Raw genomic sequence first — 18085 nt, 5'->3', positions numbered from 1 at the left:
GTCCCGCATAATCACAGATGCGGCTACTCCACGCCCCAGTAGCCGCATAAGTAAATTTGAATATATGTGTAATAAAACTTACCAAAAAAGTGCGGGGACGTGAGGATTAGCCCTTAAAAGGGCTATCCTCACGTCCTATTGATCCACCTACCACACGATCTACCTTTATAGGTAGATTTGTGGTGGTAGGTTCCCTTTAACTACCTGTCAAAGCTGCGCAAATCCCAAAACACGCGAACAGTCCAACGAAAGTGCGATCCACGACCCTTAGTAAATAAGCCCCAGTATCCTACTCCTCCCCTCCAACCTGAAAGCGGGAGGAGTAGCGCACATCGGCAGTGAACATTAGCAGCAGCCAATCACTGTTCAGAGTTTTTCCCAATGATGTCACTGTCCTCATACAGACATTTACATCTCTTTAGACTTGTATGGTGCATTTTCCACATATGTGACTTGCAAGAGTAGAGCATGCTGAGATTTAAACGCATTTTAAAAAAAAGGGTGTGTGTGTGAAAAATAAAGCAAGTCTGAAAAGACCCATTGATTTGTCTTAAAATCACTACAGACCTAAACTCAGATGTATTAAAAATCACATCTGATCAGGGGAAAATCAGAAGAAGAAGAAAAAACAGCAAGGTGCACATAGCCAAAAGTATAGGGTGTATAATGTAATGTATTCGGCACAGCAGGACTACGCATGTGCGCTAGCACTTCTAATCCGCGTTCACGAGCGCCAACGAGCCTGGCGCATGCGCTCTAGTTATATTTTCATTCCGTGCGCGGATGCCTGGTCGCCGTGGTAACCGGAGCAGGCTTCACCCCGGTTGTGTCCGTACAGGCCGGAGACCCTCAGCGGGAGATGTTGTCGGTGCTGGATGCGCTGTGGGAGGACCGCGATGTCCGCTTTGACATATCGCCTCAGTGAGTGTGGATGGTGAAATAGTGTCACGTCACCCTGGTGGTGTAGTACTGAAAGTCGCAGCATGCCCTGCAGGAAGGAGGTCATGTGACTGCGCTAGTCATGTGATGCAGTGTGGGGGGTCCTGTACAGGGCTGTAGCTGACAGCACCCCTAATTCTCCACATTATGTGTACACATGTGAATGTGCCCCCCAATGACTCCACATGGAAACAATAGGAGAATCCTGTGGATTTATTGTACAAACCCCTCATATCCTCTCTAATGATTCTGAAGGGCTCTGGGGGATATTATCAGAGCTTCAGAGGTTGATACACTGTCTCGCCCTCCCCCCAGTGACTATCCCACTACCATGTTTGAATATTTAGTGACACACACTCCCCCACAAATTTAAGGAGATTGCTCCTGAGGGGCTCTCCCATAGCTGTAGCTTTACTGCCTGTTACACTGTCTCCCCTCTCCTAGCACTTCACCCTCCGTGTTGGAAGTTTACACATTTGGAGGGGGAAATGTTCTGCACAGTATAAGAGGCTGTGACGCTGCAGCACGAATCGTAACATGTTACCAGAGCCCCTCCGTGCTGTAACTTCACAGGCTGTTACACTACTGTATATACATCCTCTCCCTATTGGGCATGTTTTCCAAATTCTTATCATGTCCACCTTTTGGAGACACAAGGGTAGAAGGTGGAGGTGGTGGAGGTGTACCACATAATTCATTGTTATTCCACTGTCCTTGGAAATAATCTGATTAGGAGTCCAGAAGATAATCTCCTTCAGGCTCCAAGTAGATGTAGGAATCCCCTGTAGTAATAATGATTGGTGCTGTACACATAAGCCCCTGGTAGCAGACGGGTCATTTTGAATTGCAGTTTTAGGCCGTTCTCTGCAGGACAACTTGTAATATAATAATATTCAGTGGGGGGGGGGGGGCTAATTCCAAATAAAGTACAAATATTGCAGCTGCGCCATTTTCTAATAAGGTAGATCCGATGGTTGGTCGCTATAGACCTGATTATCTTCATCCTTTGTTTAGCTTAGATTTGGGGAAAATGTAGAAAATTGTTAACTTAGGCTACATTCACACAATGTGTGCCCCTCCGACCCCCTCGACCCCCCCCCCCCCCCCCGTACCATAGCACGGCGGGCCCGCGCTGCTCACCCCCGTCCCTCTCAACAGGCATATATGGCGTACAGCACCGAATTCCGGAGAAAGATAGGACATATCCTATCTTTCTCCCGGCTACGGGACTGTACGGTGCCGCATGTGTTCTTCACTGTACCGCTCCCGTAGGACGCCGTGTGCCCATTGCCGTACGGTAGTGTGAATATAGCCTTAAAAATATGCAAATTACGGTTGGAGGCTACTGGGGCGTGCCCCCCTTTGCATCCGTCCTACCTGCCCATCTTCAGTGCAGCTCTCTGTAGCTGCGCGCATTCGTCTGCAAAGCCGGCGTTGTACTGCTAAAAATATGGTGGGCTGGCATCCATGGGACCTGTTCTCCTGGGGAACCCACTGCAACAATGGGCCACACCACATGTAGGCCGTTTTTTTTTAACTCCTATTGACTTGAGAGACCGTAACGCACAAAATGTAAAAAAAAAAATAGGAGGCGTTCTATTTTTTTTTTTTTTTTTTTTTTTTACAGTGCAGTGAGAAATCCTGCAACCAGGTACATAGCTGCATTATCCAATACTGTCAATGGTACTGTTTTTTAGATGCAATACAAAACTTGTGATGGACGTCTTTACATCTAAAGACATATGTGTACATGAGGCGCTTTTTTCCCACTCTTCTTTTGGACTTTACTGAAACCTTAGGGGGTCTGATCGTGCATACCATATGCTTCAGTACTAGTGTATTGCAGTATATGGTCATTTTGAAGGTGATCTTTATATAGTTTACCCATCAGCTATTTTGCCTGCCTCTCCTGAACACTTGAAGGCCCGGATCAGTCATGTACATCAAAAGGAGGATCCAACTGCGCCATCTTTATCTTCCATGATATCTGATTGGATCAGAGCTTGAATGGCCCCGTGAATATTAAAGGAAACCTACAATTTGATTTGATGCATTATAAACCAAACATACCTTAAGACTGCTGTAGCCACACTGATGCAGGATCATATCTTGGTTAATCCCTGAGTTGAGTGGTTCAGGACCTTGGGAAAGCTGGGTTAGGCTGGCTGCCTACATAAACACATTACACAAGGATGGAGCTCAACCTGAGCTGGATCACTCATACACTGCAGCTGGGGGATGTTGCAGCAATTGATTATTCTGCCTTCAGTTACAACCCAGGGATTACATCATCCTCTCCTGCAGTGAATAACTAATGTACTAGGGCAGTGATGGCTAACCTTTTAGAGCTTGAGTGCCCAAACTTCAACTAAAAGCCACTTATTTATTGCAAAGTGCCAGCACAGCAATTTAAGCAGTAATTTGTTTCTCCTTTTTCTTTGACAATTTTCAATCGTTCAGCCTCCTAAGGACACCAACACAGTTCAAAGGAGGAGGGCAAATTCGTCTAATATTGTAGGAAGATTCTGTAGGAAGATTCTTTGAGTCCTGTCTGGTGAACTTCATTCTGGGCTGATGGCCCGGGTGCCCACACAGAGGGCTCCGAGTGCCGCCTCTGGCACCAGTGCCATAGGTTCGCCACCACTGTACTAGGGGAAGCACTGGAGCAGCCACAGAAGTGAGAGCAAAACCACTCAGCTCAGGGATTAAACAAGATATGTTTGTGCATCAGTGTAGCTACAGCAGTCTCAATGTATGTTTGGATCATAATGCATAAAATCAAATAGTAGATTTCCTTTAACTGCTGGTCTTGTTGTACTGTCTATTGTTTATGTGCAGATTTGGGAACCTCTAATCAGTCTGGTAACTTGGGGAGAGGATCCTGGAAATCCTGGGATTGAATGATCAGGAGCCACTTGGTTCTCATGAGCCTATGTAACTATAGGATGTCATAAAACAATCACTTACAAAGTTCTACCCAGTACCTTATGTCACACAGAAGTGAAATTGTAATGTTTAAGCCTTGGTTCACACCTATGAGTAGTAGATTCTGTACTTCCCTTTGTCCTTTTTTCCACTATTAATAGTTGCAGATCACGTCAGGGTCTGATCAGGGTGCGATCAGGGTTTGGTCAGTGAAAAACTGACATTTTGCATCAGAGTTCAATCAGTTTTCAGTCAGAGTTTGTTCAGTGTCTCAGTTTTTCATGTGTGTTTTCAATGCAATTTCAATGCGTTTTTCACGGGCAGGTAATGCGCGTGAAATGGACTCAGGACTGAGCTCTATCTTTTCTATGGCAATTGATGCGTGAAAAATGCATTGCACTTGTGTGTGTCTCAGAGTGCAATGCGTTTTTGATGCATCTCCATAGACTTGTATGGTGCGTTTTTCAAGTGCGTGACTTGCAAAAGTAGAGAAGGTGAAAAAAAAAATGCAAGTGTGAAAAAGCCCATTGATTACAATGGGTCAGAATGCAATGCAAGTTCTGCGCGTGAAAAGCACGCGCATGAAAAACGCAAGTGTGGAAGCGGCCTTATAGTATCCTTGATGCAGGTGTGAACTGAGCCTAAGACGAGTATGTAGGCCAATCTAGTTTTATTTTTCAATACATCTTATTTGGAAGGGGGGAATTTATAAAGCACTTGCTCATCTTATGCCAACGCTTGATGTTGCTCGAGCTTTGCAGGTTGCGCCAGATATACTCCAACCTGATAATTTCTGCTGCCTGGCATAGAATTGTGCCACAACCTGCATTAGAAACTGGCGCAGGCTATAACTAATGCTGGGCCTGGTAAGCCCCACTCCATGCCCCTCCCTGACCACTTGGTGAGAAGGTGATATAAGGGGGGGTGGGGGGGCAATTTCTGGCTGTGCACATTTTCAAGGCTTATACCCCAGTACAAGCTGTGATGAATCATCCCCCCAATATTTATGTGCCCTTGTATTTCAGACAAATGAAAATGCGACCGGGAGAAGTGCTGATAGACTGCTTAGACTCTATTGAAGACACCAAGGGGAACAACGGGGACAGAGGTAACTGCTTTATAATTGAAAATTTGGACATTTGTATTGGTCTAATGAATGTAAACTCCTGCCCTTCACATTGATGGTTGTATAGATTTTCTCATTCCAATAACTGTTTTTTTTTTTAATTTCAGGGAGACTCTTAGTAACTAATCTGAGAATTATCTGGCATTCAATAGCGTTACCCAGAGTTAACCTCGGTATGTATTACGGCTTACACTCAATATAGTTGATAGTTTACTGAATAAATCAGACGCCAGGTATGATTTGTCAGGTATAGGTAACATTGGTGATGTTTGTTTCAATGTATTTGCGTTACTTTATTTTCTTTTGTCTTCCAGCCGTTGGATATAACTGCATAATAAACATTACTACAAGGACGGCCAACTCGGTAAGTACGCACAATGCCACAGTAGCTACGTACAGACAACGACAAGTGTCTCCTTCATCCCAGGCAGAATACAGACTACCAGAAAAGAAAGAACCAGGATCCAGCATAGGGAAAAACTGTGCCTTGCTTTATTTTTTAAAAGTGCATGTTCAGCATATACATCCGGACTTTGAGTCTACGCATTTCAGGCGGTGCAACCACGACCTGTTTCACGTGCCGGAGCTGACTCCTTTTATGCATTAGTGTAGTGTAGATATGCCAGGTGGAACGGTAATTACATTACAAAGTATACATTGTAACATGTATAAAAACAGTAGTCAAAATATATAAATAGATATACATTTAACATAAATATATACAAGTGATTCTTATATATTTGTCAAATTCCGAAAATGACAGAGATCACAGATGGACTATAAGTGTCAAAAGCCTATAAACGTAGGCGGAGCAAGGTAGATGTGCGTGGCAATCCCCGATCAGCTGATATAAGATTGACAGCTGCTGCAGACATTTCAAACGATCCCAAGATAGTAGCTCCGTGTCCAGCTCCCGGACTCACTAGGCTGGCACTCTATGTAAATTTTTATTGAAAAATAAAGCAAGGCACTGTTTTTCACCGATGCTGGATTACGGTTTGTTTCTTTTCTGGAATTTAATGCCTCATGCAGATAGGAGATCCGGGCACAGGTTCAAACTATAGCGAGTGAGCTGGTACTCTTCCATTATAAGAATACAGACTGCCCATAACTGTGGTGTATACTCTGATGATGAATGTACAGAGTCAAATCCGTGATTGGATTCTACCCTTTTCTAGGCTTAGAGGTTTAAATGATTTTAGCATGGGGCATTGTCTTACTATTATAAAGAAAATATCACAATCTTGGCCCATTGGTCACTCCAGCAGTAATGGGTAAGTTACGGCCCATAGGCCCCATACCCTTCTACCAGGCAAAAACACATGAGTGATCACTGATGGGTGCGTTCATTGCTGCAGGAGCCTGAATTGTAGTCAGTACTTCTGACATGTACTCACCGTTTCTGGGTCCTCTCCTGCTGCTCGGCTCAGGACCCAGAGCAAAGTCGTTCCCAGAACAGACATGGACCCAGGAACAGTGATTACTCGCCCACTGTACTGACTGCTCCGGGCACCATTCTTGTCTAGGTCTTGATATGGGTAGTATGTGCCAGAATCAGGACCCAGATTAGCGCAAGTAGATGAGGAGCGATGAGAGGTGAATAGTTACACCTAGATGTATAGTCATGTTTTTATGTTTTTAAGCCTTGTGACTACATATTTTTGCCATTTTTAACTCTTCTTTAGAAATTGCGTGGCCAGACCGAAGCGCTGTACATACTGACAAAATGCAACAACACTCGCTTTGAGTTCATATTCACAAATGTGGTACCGGGCAGTCCACGGCTCTTCACTTCGGTTATTGCTGTACATAGGTAATTCTATATGTTATTTTCCTACAGTTCAAACATTCGACATTTAACAAGCACTTAAACATGAAAACTGCACCACACTTAAAGGAATTACTGCCTGAAAATTTAGAACACTTTCACTTGAACACAAATCTTGAACTCAAATCAAGTATTATTCACTACGACTATATTATTTAACCACACTTAAAGGAAACCTACCATCAGAATTCTACCTATTAAGTTTAATATGGTGGAATGCTTATAGTAACATGCTAAGCCCAAATCTATTTTTAACTATTCCTAAAATAAACTAAACTACACTTTATCAATCTAATATGCTAATTATCGGCAGAGGCTACAGGGGTGTGGATTAACCGAACCGTCGGCCTGAGCGCCTTCAGCACTTTTACAAAGTTATTCTTTTGTCAATAAAACCGCCAAATTACAGGCAGTCCCCAGGTTACGTACAAGATAGGTTCCATAGGTTTGTTCTTAAGTTGAATTTGTATGTTAATCGAAACTGTATATTTTATAATTGTAGCTCCAAACAAAATTTGATTTTTTGCTGTAGTGGGACCAAGAATTATCAATAAAGCTTCATTACTGACACCTTACAGCTGATCATTGCAGTCTGGGGCTATGGTAACATAGAACAGAGATCTTCACCAGAGGCCACAGTAGGCAGAGGGATCCGTCTGTAACTAGGGGTCATCTGTAAGTCTGGTGTCCTTAAGTAGGGGACTGCCTGTACATGTAAAATATGGTCCCCTCATCCCCTAGACATAACAAGTGTTCGGGATTAAATGGCCCGAATGCTGAGCAGCTGAAATGAACTCCGCATGTCCCTTGCTTGTGTGAAACCAAACTTGGCCTCTGTTATTCCTTGAAAGGTTGTATTTAGATGAAAATCAACTCTCAAAACTGCTTGGTTTGTCAGGGATATCCCCCCACACTTACTGTTCAGATGAATGGGCCCATCAGAATAAAAATTGCAACTTATCCGCTGTGTGAATATATTCTTGTAGCGTTCATAGGGTATTGGACATGTTCACATTTACATTTACAGCATAGGACATATAGATCCCCCTACATAGTCAAAGTGTCCCAGGTCTGTCTTTGTTCCATTTAAAGTTCTAGGATTTAGAAAGGAAGTACCAAGTTTGAAGCTCATTACCTACCCACGGTTCTGTTTTTGTGTACTACGTTTAGTCGGGTCTTTTAAACTGTTTTGTACTGTTTTTGCTCCATACTTTTTGTGTGAATTCACCCTTTGGCTGCTGTGCTGCATTTGGTCCACAGGATCAGATCTTTATGTGGGGGGTCTATTTGGCCTTTTTTTAGTTGAACCAGAAAATCTGGTAGTTGTTTTGTTTTTGTATTTTCATTTTTAACAATTATACTTTTGTATTTCCATAGAGCTTATGAAACATCTAAGATGTATCGAGATCTTAAACTTAGAGGGGCACTTATCCAAAATAAGCAACTAAGACTTCTTCCCAGGGAACAGGTTTATGACAAAATCAATGGAGTGTGGAACCTATCTAGTGACCAGGTAATACATGTAACGATATAGAATAATTACCAAAGCTGTGTCTTTTCAGAGCTCCAGTAATTGGACATAGGGTTGATCCTTTTTTCCACTGGTGTAAATTTCCAGACATTTTTTTCTAATTTAAAGAACCATGAAACTGAGAAGACCCAGAGGCCACACAGAGACCATAGGGGAGATTTATCAGAAGTGTCTGAGAGCAGAACTGTTCTAGTTTCCTATGGCAACCATTCAGAGCTCAGCTTTCATATTCCCACAGCTGTTTATAAAATTAAAGCTGAGCTGTGATTGGTTTCTAGGGGCAACTAGAACAGTTTTACTTCAGACACTTCTGATAAATATCCCCCACATAGTGCAATTGTCATGTGAATGCCTACACTGTAGTCATACATGTCACTGCTGCTTTCTAATACATGAACACCCAATGTTTTATAATTCTGGTTTTCTCTTTACTCCCAACAAGCAAGAAATAAATAATATATTTTCCAAGTCATCTTTAATTAAAGGACATCTACCACCATGATGAAGGATTGTAAACCAAGCACACTGACATACTGGTGTGTGCCCCCTCTGGCAGGATCTTCTTTTAGCTTCTTATTCCCTGTTTTTTACAAAAAAAAGGCTTTTAAATGTAAAATTATGCAAACGAGCCTGGGGCTCTGGGCTCCATAGGTGTTAATGGAGCCTGAAGCCCCTTTGGCTCATTTGCATAATAAGAAGCTAAAAGAAGATCCTGCCAAAGGGGGCACACACCTGAATGTCAGTGTGCTTGGTTTACAATCCTTCATCCTGGTGGTAGATGTCCTTTGAAGCAAGCATGTCATAAAGTACACATTTTGGCAGCTATCACTTCCATTATTGATTTTTTTTTTTTTCCTGCTCACCGCTTCCTAAATTGAAATGAACTCTGAAATCTCTTTTGATTTGCCTTGGTAGTCTACCACTCGCTAAACCATCAAATTACGTGTGTATGGAGAGGAGGGAGGCACAGAGACAGGATAATTTGGAGCAGCTTATAAGTATCTAATAAGCCATGTGTGTTCTGTATGATGCTGATGCTTTTTGTGTTTGTTAGGGCTCAGTCATCTGGTTTTTGTTTTTTTTTTTTGTTTTCAGTATGCTATTTGTGGCATACATGAAATGCACACTGACCCTTTATTGTATTTTCTTCAACAGAATTAGTCCACTAGAAAACAAAATTGGAGCATTCAATGGAAGTTGGTTCTGCAAAAACAATGGACAGCACACAGATTACATTAGTTTGCGGTCCATTTTTTTTGTCAAATGATTCTGGGGAACCAGGTGTTTTGCCATCTAATTTGTAAAATAGATGTTCATACTTGTACATGTAGTAATAGCCAATGTTCTTACATTTGGTGTGGAGGACATTTATCAGTTTTCTGGTGTACAAGCCCAGAAATAATCACAATTACTAGCAAACCGTCAGCCATTGTGATTATTTTCCCTTTATGCTACCTCTATTCTAAGTGAGTGTGGAGGGGAGTGAAGGTGGTTTCGGTCTCCTAATGTATCCAGCAGGGCCTTCATCAAACGCCGGCATTGGATATATTTCCCCCTTGCTCTTCTATATTTCTCATTTGTATATTTCTTTTACTTCTTTTTGCAGGGGAACCTGGGCACATTCTTTATAACTAATGTCAGGATAGTTTGGCATGCCAATATGAATGACAGCTTTAATGTCAGCATACCTTACCTGCAAATCGTAAGTTTCTAAATTTTTCTTGATTTTAAAAGTGGCAAATCTGATCACATGTCAGTTTAGGTTAGGGCTACACAGAAACTTTTGTCATGTAGTGGAACAGAACTGAATATGTGTTATTTTTTCCTGCAACTTACCGGTGCACAACTTGTGAGTGCACAAAGTGACATGTGAGTTACAGGGTGCAGTCACACATTCTGGAAGGTGGGGGGTCCTATGTCGATCGCATCTGCGTTTCCTTTGAAACTAAGGCGATTGGTAACTAGCACCATGGGGCACATTTACCTACCCGGTCACCGGGTGCTTGTCCGACTATAATGCACTCTGCCGCTATTCACTAAGATCGTGCGTCCGATATCCTGCATGTGTTGCTTCCCTGCTCAGGTCCGACAGAGTTCACCATCTTTTTAGTGCTGCATGTTAGTGCTCGGGCTTGCAACACAATTTGAAAGTTAAATCCTGCGCACAGGCCGAATCAGTCAGATCGCCCTAAATTGTGTCACATGAAAGCCAGCGCAGCTGCGCCCAAAAAAGGATTGCGTGCGCCACAATCCCAGTGTTCTCTGTGCAAGCCATGTAATCCCCGAAAAAGGTGCACAGTGCAACACTTATTAAATGAGCCCCCATGTGTTTTGCATGTAAACAATACAAACTACGTGGTACATGGTGCTTGTTACCGATCGCCTGTGTTTCATAGGAAATACATAAAACCATGCTTTCCAAACGCATTGCAAGCGGAATGTGTGACCGCAACCTTATAGTGGACGCTTGTAACTTGACATCCAACCACATTAGGATTTTTGGTCAAACAAAGCAGAAATCTTTAGATGTAGCTTTACCCCTTCTATTTCGGTCTTGCCATTGACAATGAAAATAAACACAAAGGGTCCAGATATGTAGTATAGAGTGAGTTTGTTACAGGACACTATAGGACCTTGATTCTGATGCATAGAATAAAGAGACCTACAAGTTGTCCTTGGGACTGAGCTGTGATATGTAGCTCTTGTTTTTGTTTTGTTTTTATACTAGCGTTCCATAAAGATAAGAGACTCAAAGTTTGGCTTAGCTCTTGTGATTGAAAGTTCCCAGCAGGTAAGTTATTGCCAAGTATCTTGCATTGATTATATATGCAGCCACACTAACTGTATATAACAAAAATGAAAGAATTACATGGACTTTGGAGAACTTTATCATGACGGATCTATCTGAAGAATCACATTGATATTGTTTTGACTTCCGACATCTGGACTGACCATATACCATTAGGGGCTAAAATGCTTGCATGAACACCATAGCCGCTTAGGCTAAATTCAAACCAGTGTTTTTTATAGCTGCCATTTAGAGACCTATAACACACATTGTTTTATAATCTGAAGGTCAGGAAGATCCAGCACTGCCAGATCCTCCTGGACGCTGTCCTGGAGATCGGGTGAAGTGCTGATAAAGCATCTCATCCGATCTCAGGGAGAGCAGAGCCTCTACGAGCCTCTACACTGCTCTCCCTCCCCCTGTTGTCCCGACATGAGAAATACTACAGGATCTTGAGTGATGTCATAAGCATGTCCTGCATCACTGCAAGGTCCTGTAACCCTTACATGCTGCTAGGATTGGGGCCAGAGAAGATATTGAGACTTGATATGAAAAAAGAGCTGTCTGTGTATGATTGAGTGGACGTAATTGTGCTGACTGTGTTCATGTGAGTGAATATATACAGCAGACCTGTATGTAGAAGAGCTGTGTGTGAATAGATGTAGCAGTGCTGGGTGTGTTATGATTGTGTGTGACCAACAGGGAATTTTAAAATATATTTTTCCTGCGACGCGTCTTATAGTAGGTAAGTCTTATAGTCCAAAAAATATGGGGCCTACTATTAATGGCCCATCTGCACAAATATTAAATGGTGAAGTCCTGACGCCACATAAACAGAGTTTACAGAGCTGGGAGGACCCGGGCACAGACACTACAGCCCCAGCTTATTCCACTACCTGTTGGCTAGAGGATGCATTGAGAGAATAATAGGGACAAGGAATATTTTTATGTAATAAATCTGGTTTTATCTAACATTCAGATCTCCATTTATGACTCAGTTTCTCTTATTGTTTAGCTTTAATAACACTTTTTTAAAGCTTTTGTTTCATGCACTAACTCAATGCATTATACTCATCAGTTTTGTGCTCTTTCCCATTGGTGTAGAGTGGCGGGTATGTACTCGGCTTCAAAATTGATCCAGTGGAGAAGCTCCAGGATTCTGTGAAAGAGATCAATTCGCTGCACAGAGTCTACTCTGCCAGTCCTATATTTGGAGTAGAGTATGAGATGGAAGAAAAGGTAACTTGTTATTTTCTTTTGAATTGTTCTTAATGGTTAATTGAAATCATCAAAGAGGTTTGTGATATCATACAGTCATATCATTTGCTTATGATCTGATTTGCTAATTTCTACAATTCCTGCATTGAGAGAATCTTTTTTATATTTGGGAAATTACAACCCTGACGGTAGGTTACAGTATTATTCAATACTGAAGCATAGAAGAAGCCTAGATCCAGTGCATCAGCACCGGATGTCTCAGCACCCATTGTTTGCCAACATACATACCGTAATTTTTGTACCTCCTGTGTCACAGCAAGATTTTAGATTGAGCTTCCACTTAATCAAACCTTGGTGACTGTAGGTCTGGAAACTCTTTTTAGAAGGCTCAAGCTTCCTCCAAAAAAGATGCTGTGATTTTAAAGTTTGAATCACAATATTAGGCATCCATTTTACCCCAAGTGAATGTATTGGAAGGTCGAGCATGCCATGGCACTGATTAATGTAGCTGAGTACAGTGCTCTGCTAACTCCATTATTGCCATGGAGATGAACAGAACAGTTGATCTATTCATTTGGGGTACAATGGACCCACATTTTTGCTTTTGGGCACAACAGAGTCGCATTCTCATGATCCATGGGGCTCCCAACACAGGTTGTAAATTTGTTGTCGAGTCGTCAACCCCTTTTTAAGATGTTTGCTGTTCAGCTGGAGTGAATATTCATCCAAACATTGCCAGTGCTTCTCTGGTCCGCAGTGTTCTCGGTTCTTTCTACTCCACCGATAATACATCAGCATTACATCCTGCAGATTGTTGCAGTTAAATCGTTGATTTGTCTTCGCTGAAGCAGGAAAACAGAGACCATATTAGGCTACATCCATATCACATTTATGCTCAGTCTATACAGTAAGCAAATACACAGGCATATACTGGCAGACTGTGGCATCCTTTTTGCCTCTCTCTGCACAGTATATGTTTATACTGTGGAAAACACAGCTCCCTACTGCTGAGCAACATATACTCTTGGCAGAGGCCTTTGGAGGCGATGAGGGATGGATGCAAAGTATTGCATCCATCCCCCACCTCTGCTAAACGTACACTCGGGGAAATCTCCAGTGATGTAACTGTCCATATAAGGACCCTGACATCACTGGAGAATACAACCTGAACATCGTCAGCCACCAATCACTGGCAGCTGCTTCCAGGGGGGATGGGAGGAATAGGACGACATATACCACTGTATGAGCTTACAGAAGGATATGTTCTAGCCCTTTGTTGTAAGAATCCTTACAATGGATTACAAAAACGCTGAATGAAGCCTTAGTTTGGAAGTGTAGAAGCGGGGGTTTGGTTGTACGCTGTGTGATTATTACCCCTTTTATTAATTCACACTATTGTAAACCTTGTATCATAGATCTGAAACCCATATCAGAATGATTTGGAGTAAGTAAGGGTTGTCATTTCTTTTAACATAGGTGATGAGTCTCTTCTGCTTTACATGTGATTAAACTTGTGCAGTACGTGACTGCATTTGTCATAGACACAGGACATTACTGGGAGGCTTATGTGTATTCTATAAAACTGCTGGCACAGGGGCCACATTGCTGCAATATGAATCACGCTAAAGGTCTTTCTAGAATACACATGTATAGTTTCCTGGAGAAGATTAGCTGTGCCATAAATAAAATGACACAGTGCAGTGCTGTCATTTATTCATGGCAATGTGCCTGTGCCTCAGTCACTCATTACTAAGCCTGACACCTCAGACAGTGAGCAGTGTAATGACTCTCATCACTGATGGGAATTAGGAGTTATGGGACTTAAGTATCCTGAATAGAAGACCCCAATTTATTATCTGTAAACCAAAGCAACTACTAATAGTTACAAATGCAGAAGGTAATTTCTGAAGTCTGAACATGAAACCCATGTCCTCTCTCTGATCTTTAGCCCCAGGCTCTGGAGGAGCTGACCGTGGAACAGGTTCAGGATGATGTGGAGATAGAAGCAGATGAGCACACAGATGCATTTGTGGTAAGTGGTTTGAAGCTGGGTACACATTCGGGTTCGCCCAGATTGGACATTTTAGAATTGGAGCGGATTTAATCCTGAAAAGAACATGAATATGCACAGATGAGGAGTCAACTTTACAAATGGATTGTGGAACTTGTAGACATGGGGAGGAACAATATAGGGATAGTCAAAGATCTGTTTAGTTAGTGTGGGTTAGTTTAACTGGCAGGTTCCCTTTAAATATGAAAGAAAAAAGGTCATAGGAACAGATTTTTTTACAAAGTTTATTACAAATATAATTATAATATATCTGCACTATTAATTTGCAAAGTTTTGTTGAAAGTTAAACATCTTAGTTCCTGTTTTTCACTTTATAACTGAAAGTGACACGTGATGAGCGTGTGGCAGAGCGGCACCATATTCCATCCACACAGACTATTGTGTCTATTGCTGTGACCGTAGGCCTGCATGGATGCTGTGACTAGGGCCACGTTTATTGGTGTGAATAATACATATGCGCCCAGCTGTAATATCTACCTATAGGTCGTTGGGGATATAAACCACTACATGCAATTCCCAATTATGTCCATGGCTCTTTGTAAGGCAGTTGCTGCACTGGTGAAGTCCTTGGGGGCCTCGAGGTAGCCGCAGAAACGGCTGCTAATTCACGACCCCCCCCCCCCACTGGGGTCTATTGAGCTTGGTCGCGGTGAGGCGCAGTGTATGTACCATGTCTCACTGTACCCTGAGCCACAAATTATAGACTAGGTCCCATTTCTACGATTTGGGCTGCAGCCAATCATTTTTATAGACGTGGACAGGGTGCGCGGTGCACATCCACTAATGCCCTCCTGGCCACAAACTGGATCATTTTCCCCTGTTTCGGCCGATATTACACACGCCATCATGTGCAGGAGGCCTTATAGAACTTTCCTTATTAAAATGTGTTCTGCTATGGAATGTACACATTAATATTATTCTAATGCAGGTTTTTTTCTTTTACATTTTTCAGGCTTATTTTGCAGATGGAAACAAGGTACCGTAAGTTTTTGACATACAGTCAAATAATATTTCACCCGATTTAACTATATAAGTAATAAACCTTTTTTTTTTTTTTTTTTTTTTTTTATCTGATCAGCAACAAGATCGTGAACCAATCTACTGTGAAGAGCTTGGCCTCGCCATTGAGAAGCTAAAGGACGGATTCACTCTTCAAGGATTATGGGATGTCATGAGCTAACTCTTTTTTTTATTTTCCAGGTCTTGAGATATCCAAAGACTATAACAGTAAATCTTATGTCATTTGTAAAGATTTCTTACTAGTTCTACAAGTAGCTGTCATCAGTGACTATGTGTGACATTAGTCTCACATATTCTGATCCTGTACACCTTGTACTACTATGGTATAAGGCACCTTTGTACATGTCCAATAATCTATTTATGTATTTATTACATATTCTATAGCACCCAGTTTTATTTTGTATATAGAAAAAATATTTACTACATTTCTATTCTATACTATTTGCATATTGTGCCCCTCCCATCATTTTGAAAAAATGTTATTAAATACACAATAGATTTTTTTTTTCCTGGTTATAATGTAATTTAATATTTCTTCAAAATAAAAACTTTGAAATAAATAGGATTTGTTTGTTATTTTTTTTTAATTGCACCTAAAAACATTTTCCATGGATAACATTCATGCAACACAAAGGCTGAAATACATTTTGGAGATTGACATTAAAATTGTCCTCCTATGTGCCTGTTGTTCTAAACTAGCGACTATGTGCCCTGTTCCAGGTTGTGGGTGATAAAACATACTCACCTGTAATCTGGTCTCTGGTCCCTTGGTATTTATATATATTATATATATATTTATATCGACATATATATATTTATATTTATATCGACAGGATCAGCAGGCGCCATCTTCTTTGTGTGTAGATACGCCGGCCCTGCGCGCTCAGCTGGGTGGACTGCAATGCGGGAGCACGGATGATGGACGGGAAGAAGATCACGTGTTACTCAGTGAGTGAGACAGCACAGACAGCCATGAGGACATGGAAGAGGGACCAGGGACAGCAGGGCCATGCAGGAGGATCAGGATAACTCTGGAGAATTCTTAATAAAGGTCAGTGGGATAAATGTATACCAGCCTGCCCCTAAGTCAACCCCAAAAGTTAATATAAAGACTTAAGATTTACTGAGAGGTTCTGGCCTCTTACCTATGTAGCATACAGGCCTGGCCTGGTGTAGATTTCAGCTGCATCCTGTTTCTGTTTTCTGCCTCATCTACTTTTTCAGAAAAGTAGCGTGAGGGGCGGGAAACTATTAACAAGTTGCAATTTAAAAATTGGGACTTTATCAAGCCTTGTTCAACAGATAACTGGCATGATAAATGCCCGCCATAGAGTATTAACACTATGTAATCTGGCCCATTTTGGGCATGTGGTTGCAGTGGAATGTACCATGTGGACAGGAAGTGGATGATGAGACACGAGAGGTTATGGCGGAGGAGCCTGGCTTACATCCCGTGCACACAACCATATTGGGGGCTGTGATCTGGTTACAGAAAATGTGGTCAAATCAAAGTCCCCTTAGAGGTGTGTTACACCCGGTCATAGTACGGTCAGCACACAGTGTTGCACCACAATGTGAACCAGTTGGGTAGCTGCACTGCAAGGGATAAAGCAGGTCCACTTTTTGGCCCAATTTACTTGGGTGCCCCGCTGCCTATGAAGAGGGGAGGGGCGAGCAGTGTTACCCCCTCTCCACTGGGCCATGGGCTCACCCAGGTTCATGAGACCTTACGCATCCCATTGCCCATAGCACTATTACAGGTATTTATGTCCCCATAAATGCCCCCACATATGTTCTAAACGGTCAATTACTTAATAAAACTGAAGCTGAAAAGGACTTGGGGGTATTGGTGGATGGTAAACTTAATTTTAGTGACCAGAGCCAGGAGGCGGCTGCTAAAGCAAATAAAATTATGGGATGTATCAAGAGAGGAATAGATTCTCATGATAAAGACATAGTTCTGCCTTTATACAAATCCCTGGTCAGACCACACATGGAATATTGTGTACAGTTTTGGGAACCGCTGTATAAAAAGGATATAGTAGAGCTGGAACAGGTGCAGAGGAGAGCAACCAGGATTATTAGGGGAATGGGGGAACTAGAATACAATGACAGATTAAAAAATTTGGGATTATTCAGTTTAGAAAAAAGACGACTGAGGGGAGACCTCATTACAATGTACAAATACCTGAACGGACAGTACAAGGATCTCTCCAAAGATCTTTTTATACCTAGGCCTGTGACCAGGACAAGGGGGCATCCTCTACACCTAGAGGAGAGGCGATTTTACCATCACCATAGACAAAGGTTCTTTACTGTAAGAGCAGTGAGACTATGGAACTCTCTGCCGCAGGAGGTTGTTATGGCGGACTCTATGTACATGTTCAAGAGAGGCCTGGATGCCTTTCTGGAGAGCAAAAATATCACGGGTTATGGGGATAAAACATTTATTTAATTCTTAAAGGTTGGATTTGATGGACTTGCGTCTCCTTCCAGCCTTATATACTATACTATGATACAACTATCTAGAGAATATGAACATTTCATGGGAGGAGTTCACCTTCTTCTTACCGGTGCATGTAAGTGCATTGTCTTGTTTCACAATGTGAATCAGTCGGATCGTCCGACGGCCCGCCCTC

At 42.1% G+C, this 18085-nt stretch overlaps 1 protein-coding gene across 1 annotated transcript; it reads left to right on the top strand.

Annotated features, from left to right (window-relative positions):
* The first annotated feature begins 747 nt into the window (after positions 1 to 747).
* On the top strand, positions 748 to 16009 carry BBS5 (Bardet-Biedl syndrome 5). Its single transcript, XM_072121781.1, has 12 exons — positions 748 to 921; positions 4890 to 4972; positions 5098 to 5163; positions 5305 to 5354; positions 6676 to 6803; positions 8196 to 8331; positions 9956 to 10051; positions 11078 to 11140; positions 12242 to 12376; positions 14304 to 14387; positions 15379 to 15402; positions 15505 to 16009. The coding sequence occupies exons 1-12, from the start codon at positions 860 to 862 to the stop codon at positions 15604 to 15606; spliced, it is 1029 nt and encodes a 342-aa protein (XP_071977882.1). The 5' UTR covers positions 748 to 859; the 3' UTR covers positions 15607 to 16009.
* The last annotated feature ends 2076 nt before the right edge of the window (positions 16010 to 18085 follow it).

Source organism: Engystomops pustulosus, chromosome 8 (assembly GCF_040894005.1).
Source record: "Engystomops pustulosus chromosome 8, aEngPut4.maternal, whole genome shotgun sequence".
In the NCBI taxonomy this organism is placed as follows: Eukaryota; Metazoa; Chordata; class Amphibia; order Anura; family Leptodactylidae; genus Engystomops; species Engystomops pustulosus.
This window is presented reverse-complemented; position numbering and strand designations above follow the sequence as displayed.

Coding starts and splice junctions, on each gene's coding strand:
- BBS5 (XM_072121781.1), top strand. CDS start 860: ATGTTGTCGGTGCTGGATGCGCTGTGGGAGGACCGCGATGTCCGCTTT. Junction 12,377..14,303: donor AGTATGAGATGGAAGAAAAG/GTAACTTGTTAT, acceptor TCTGATCTTTAG/CCCCAGGCTCTGGAGGAGCT. Junction 15,403..15,504: donor ATTTTGCAGATGGAAACAAG/GTACCGTAAGTT, acceptor TTATCTGATCAG/CAACAAGATCGTGAACCAAT.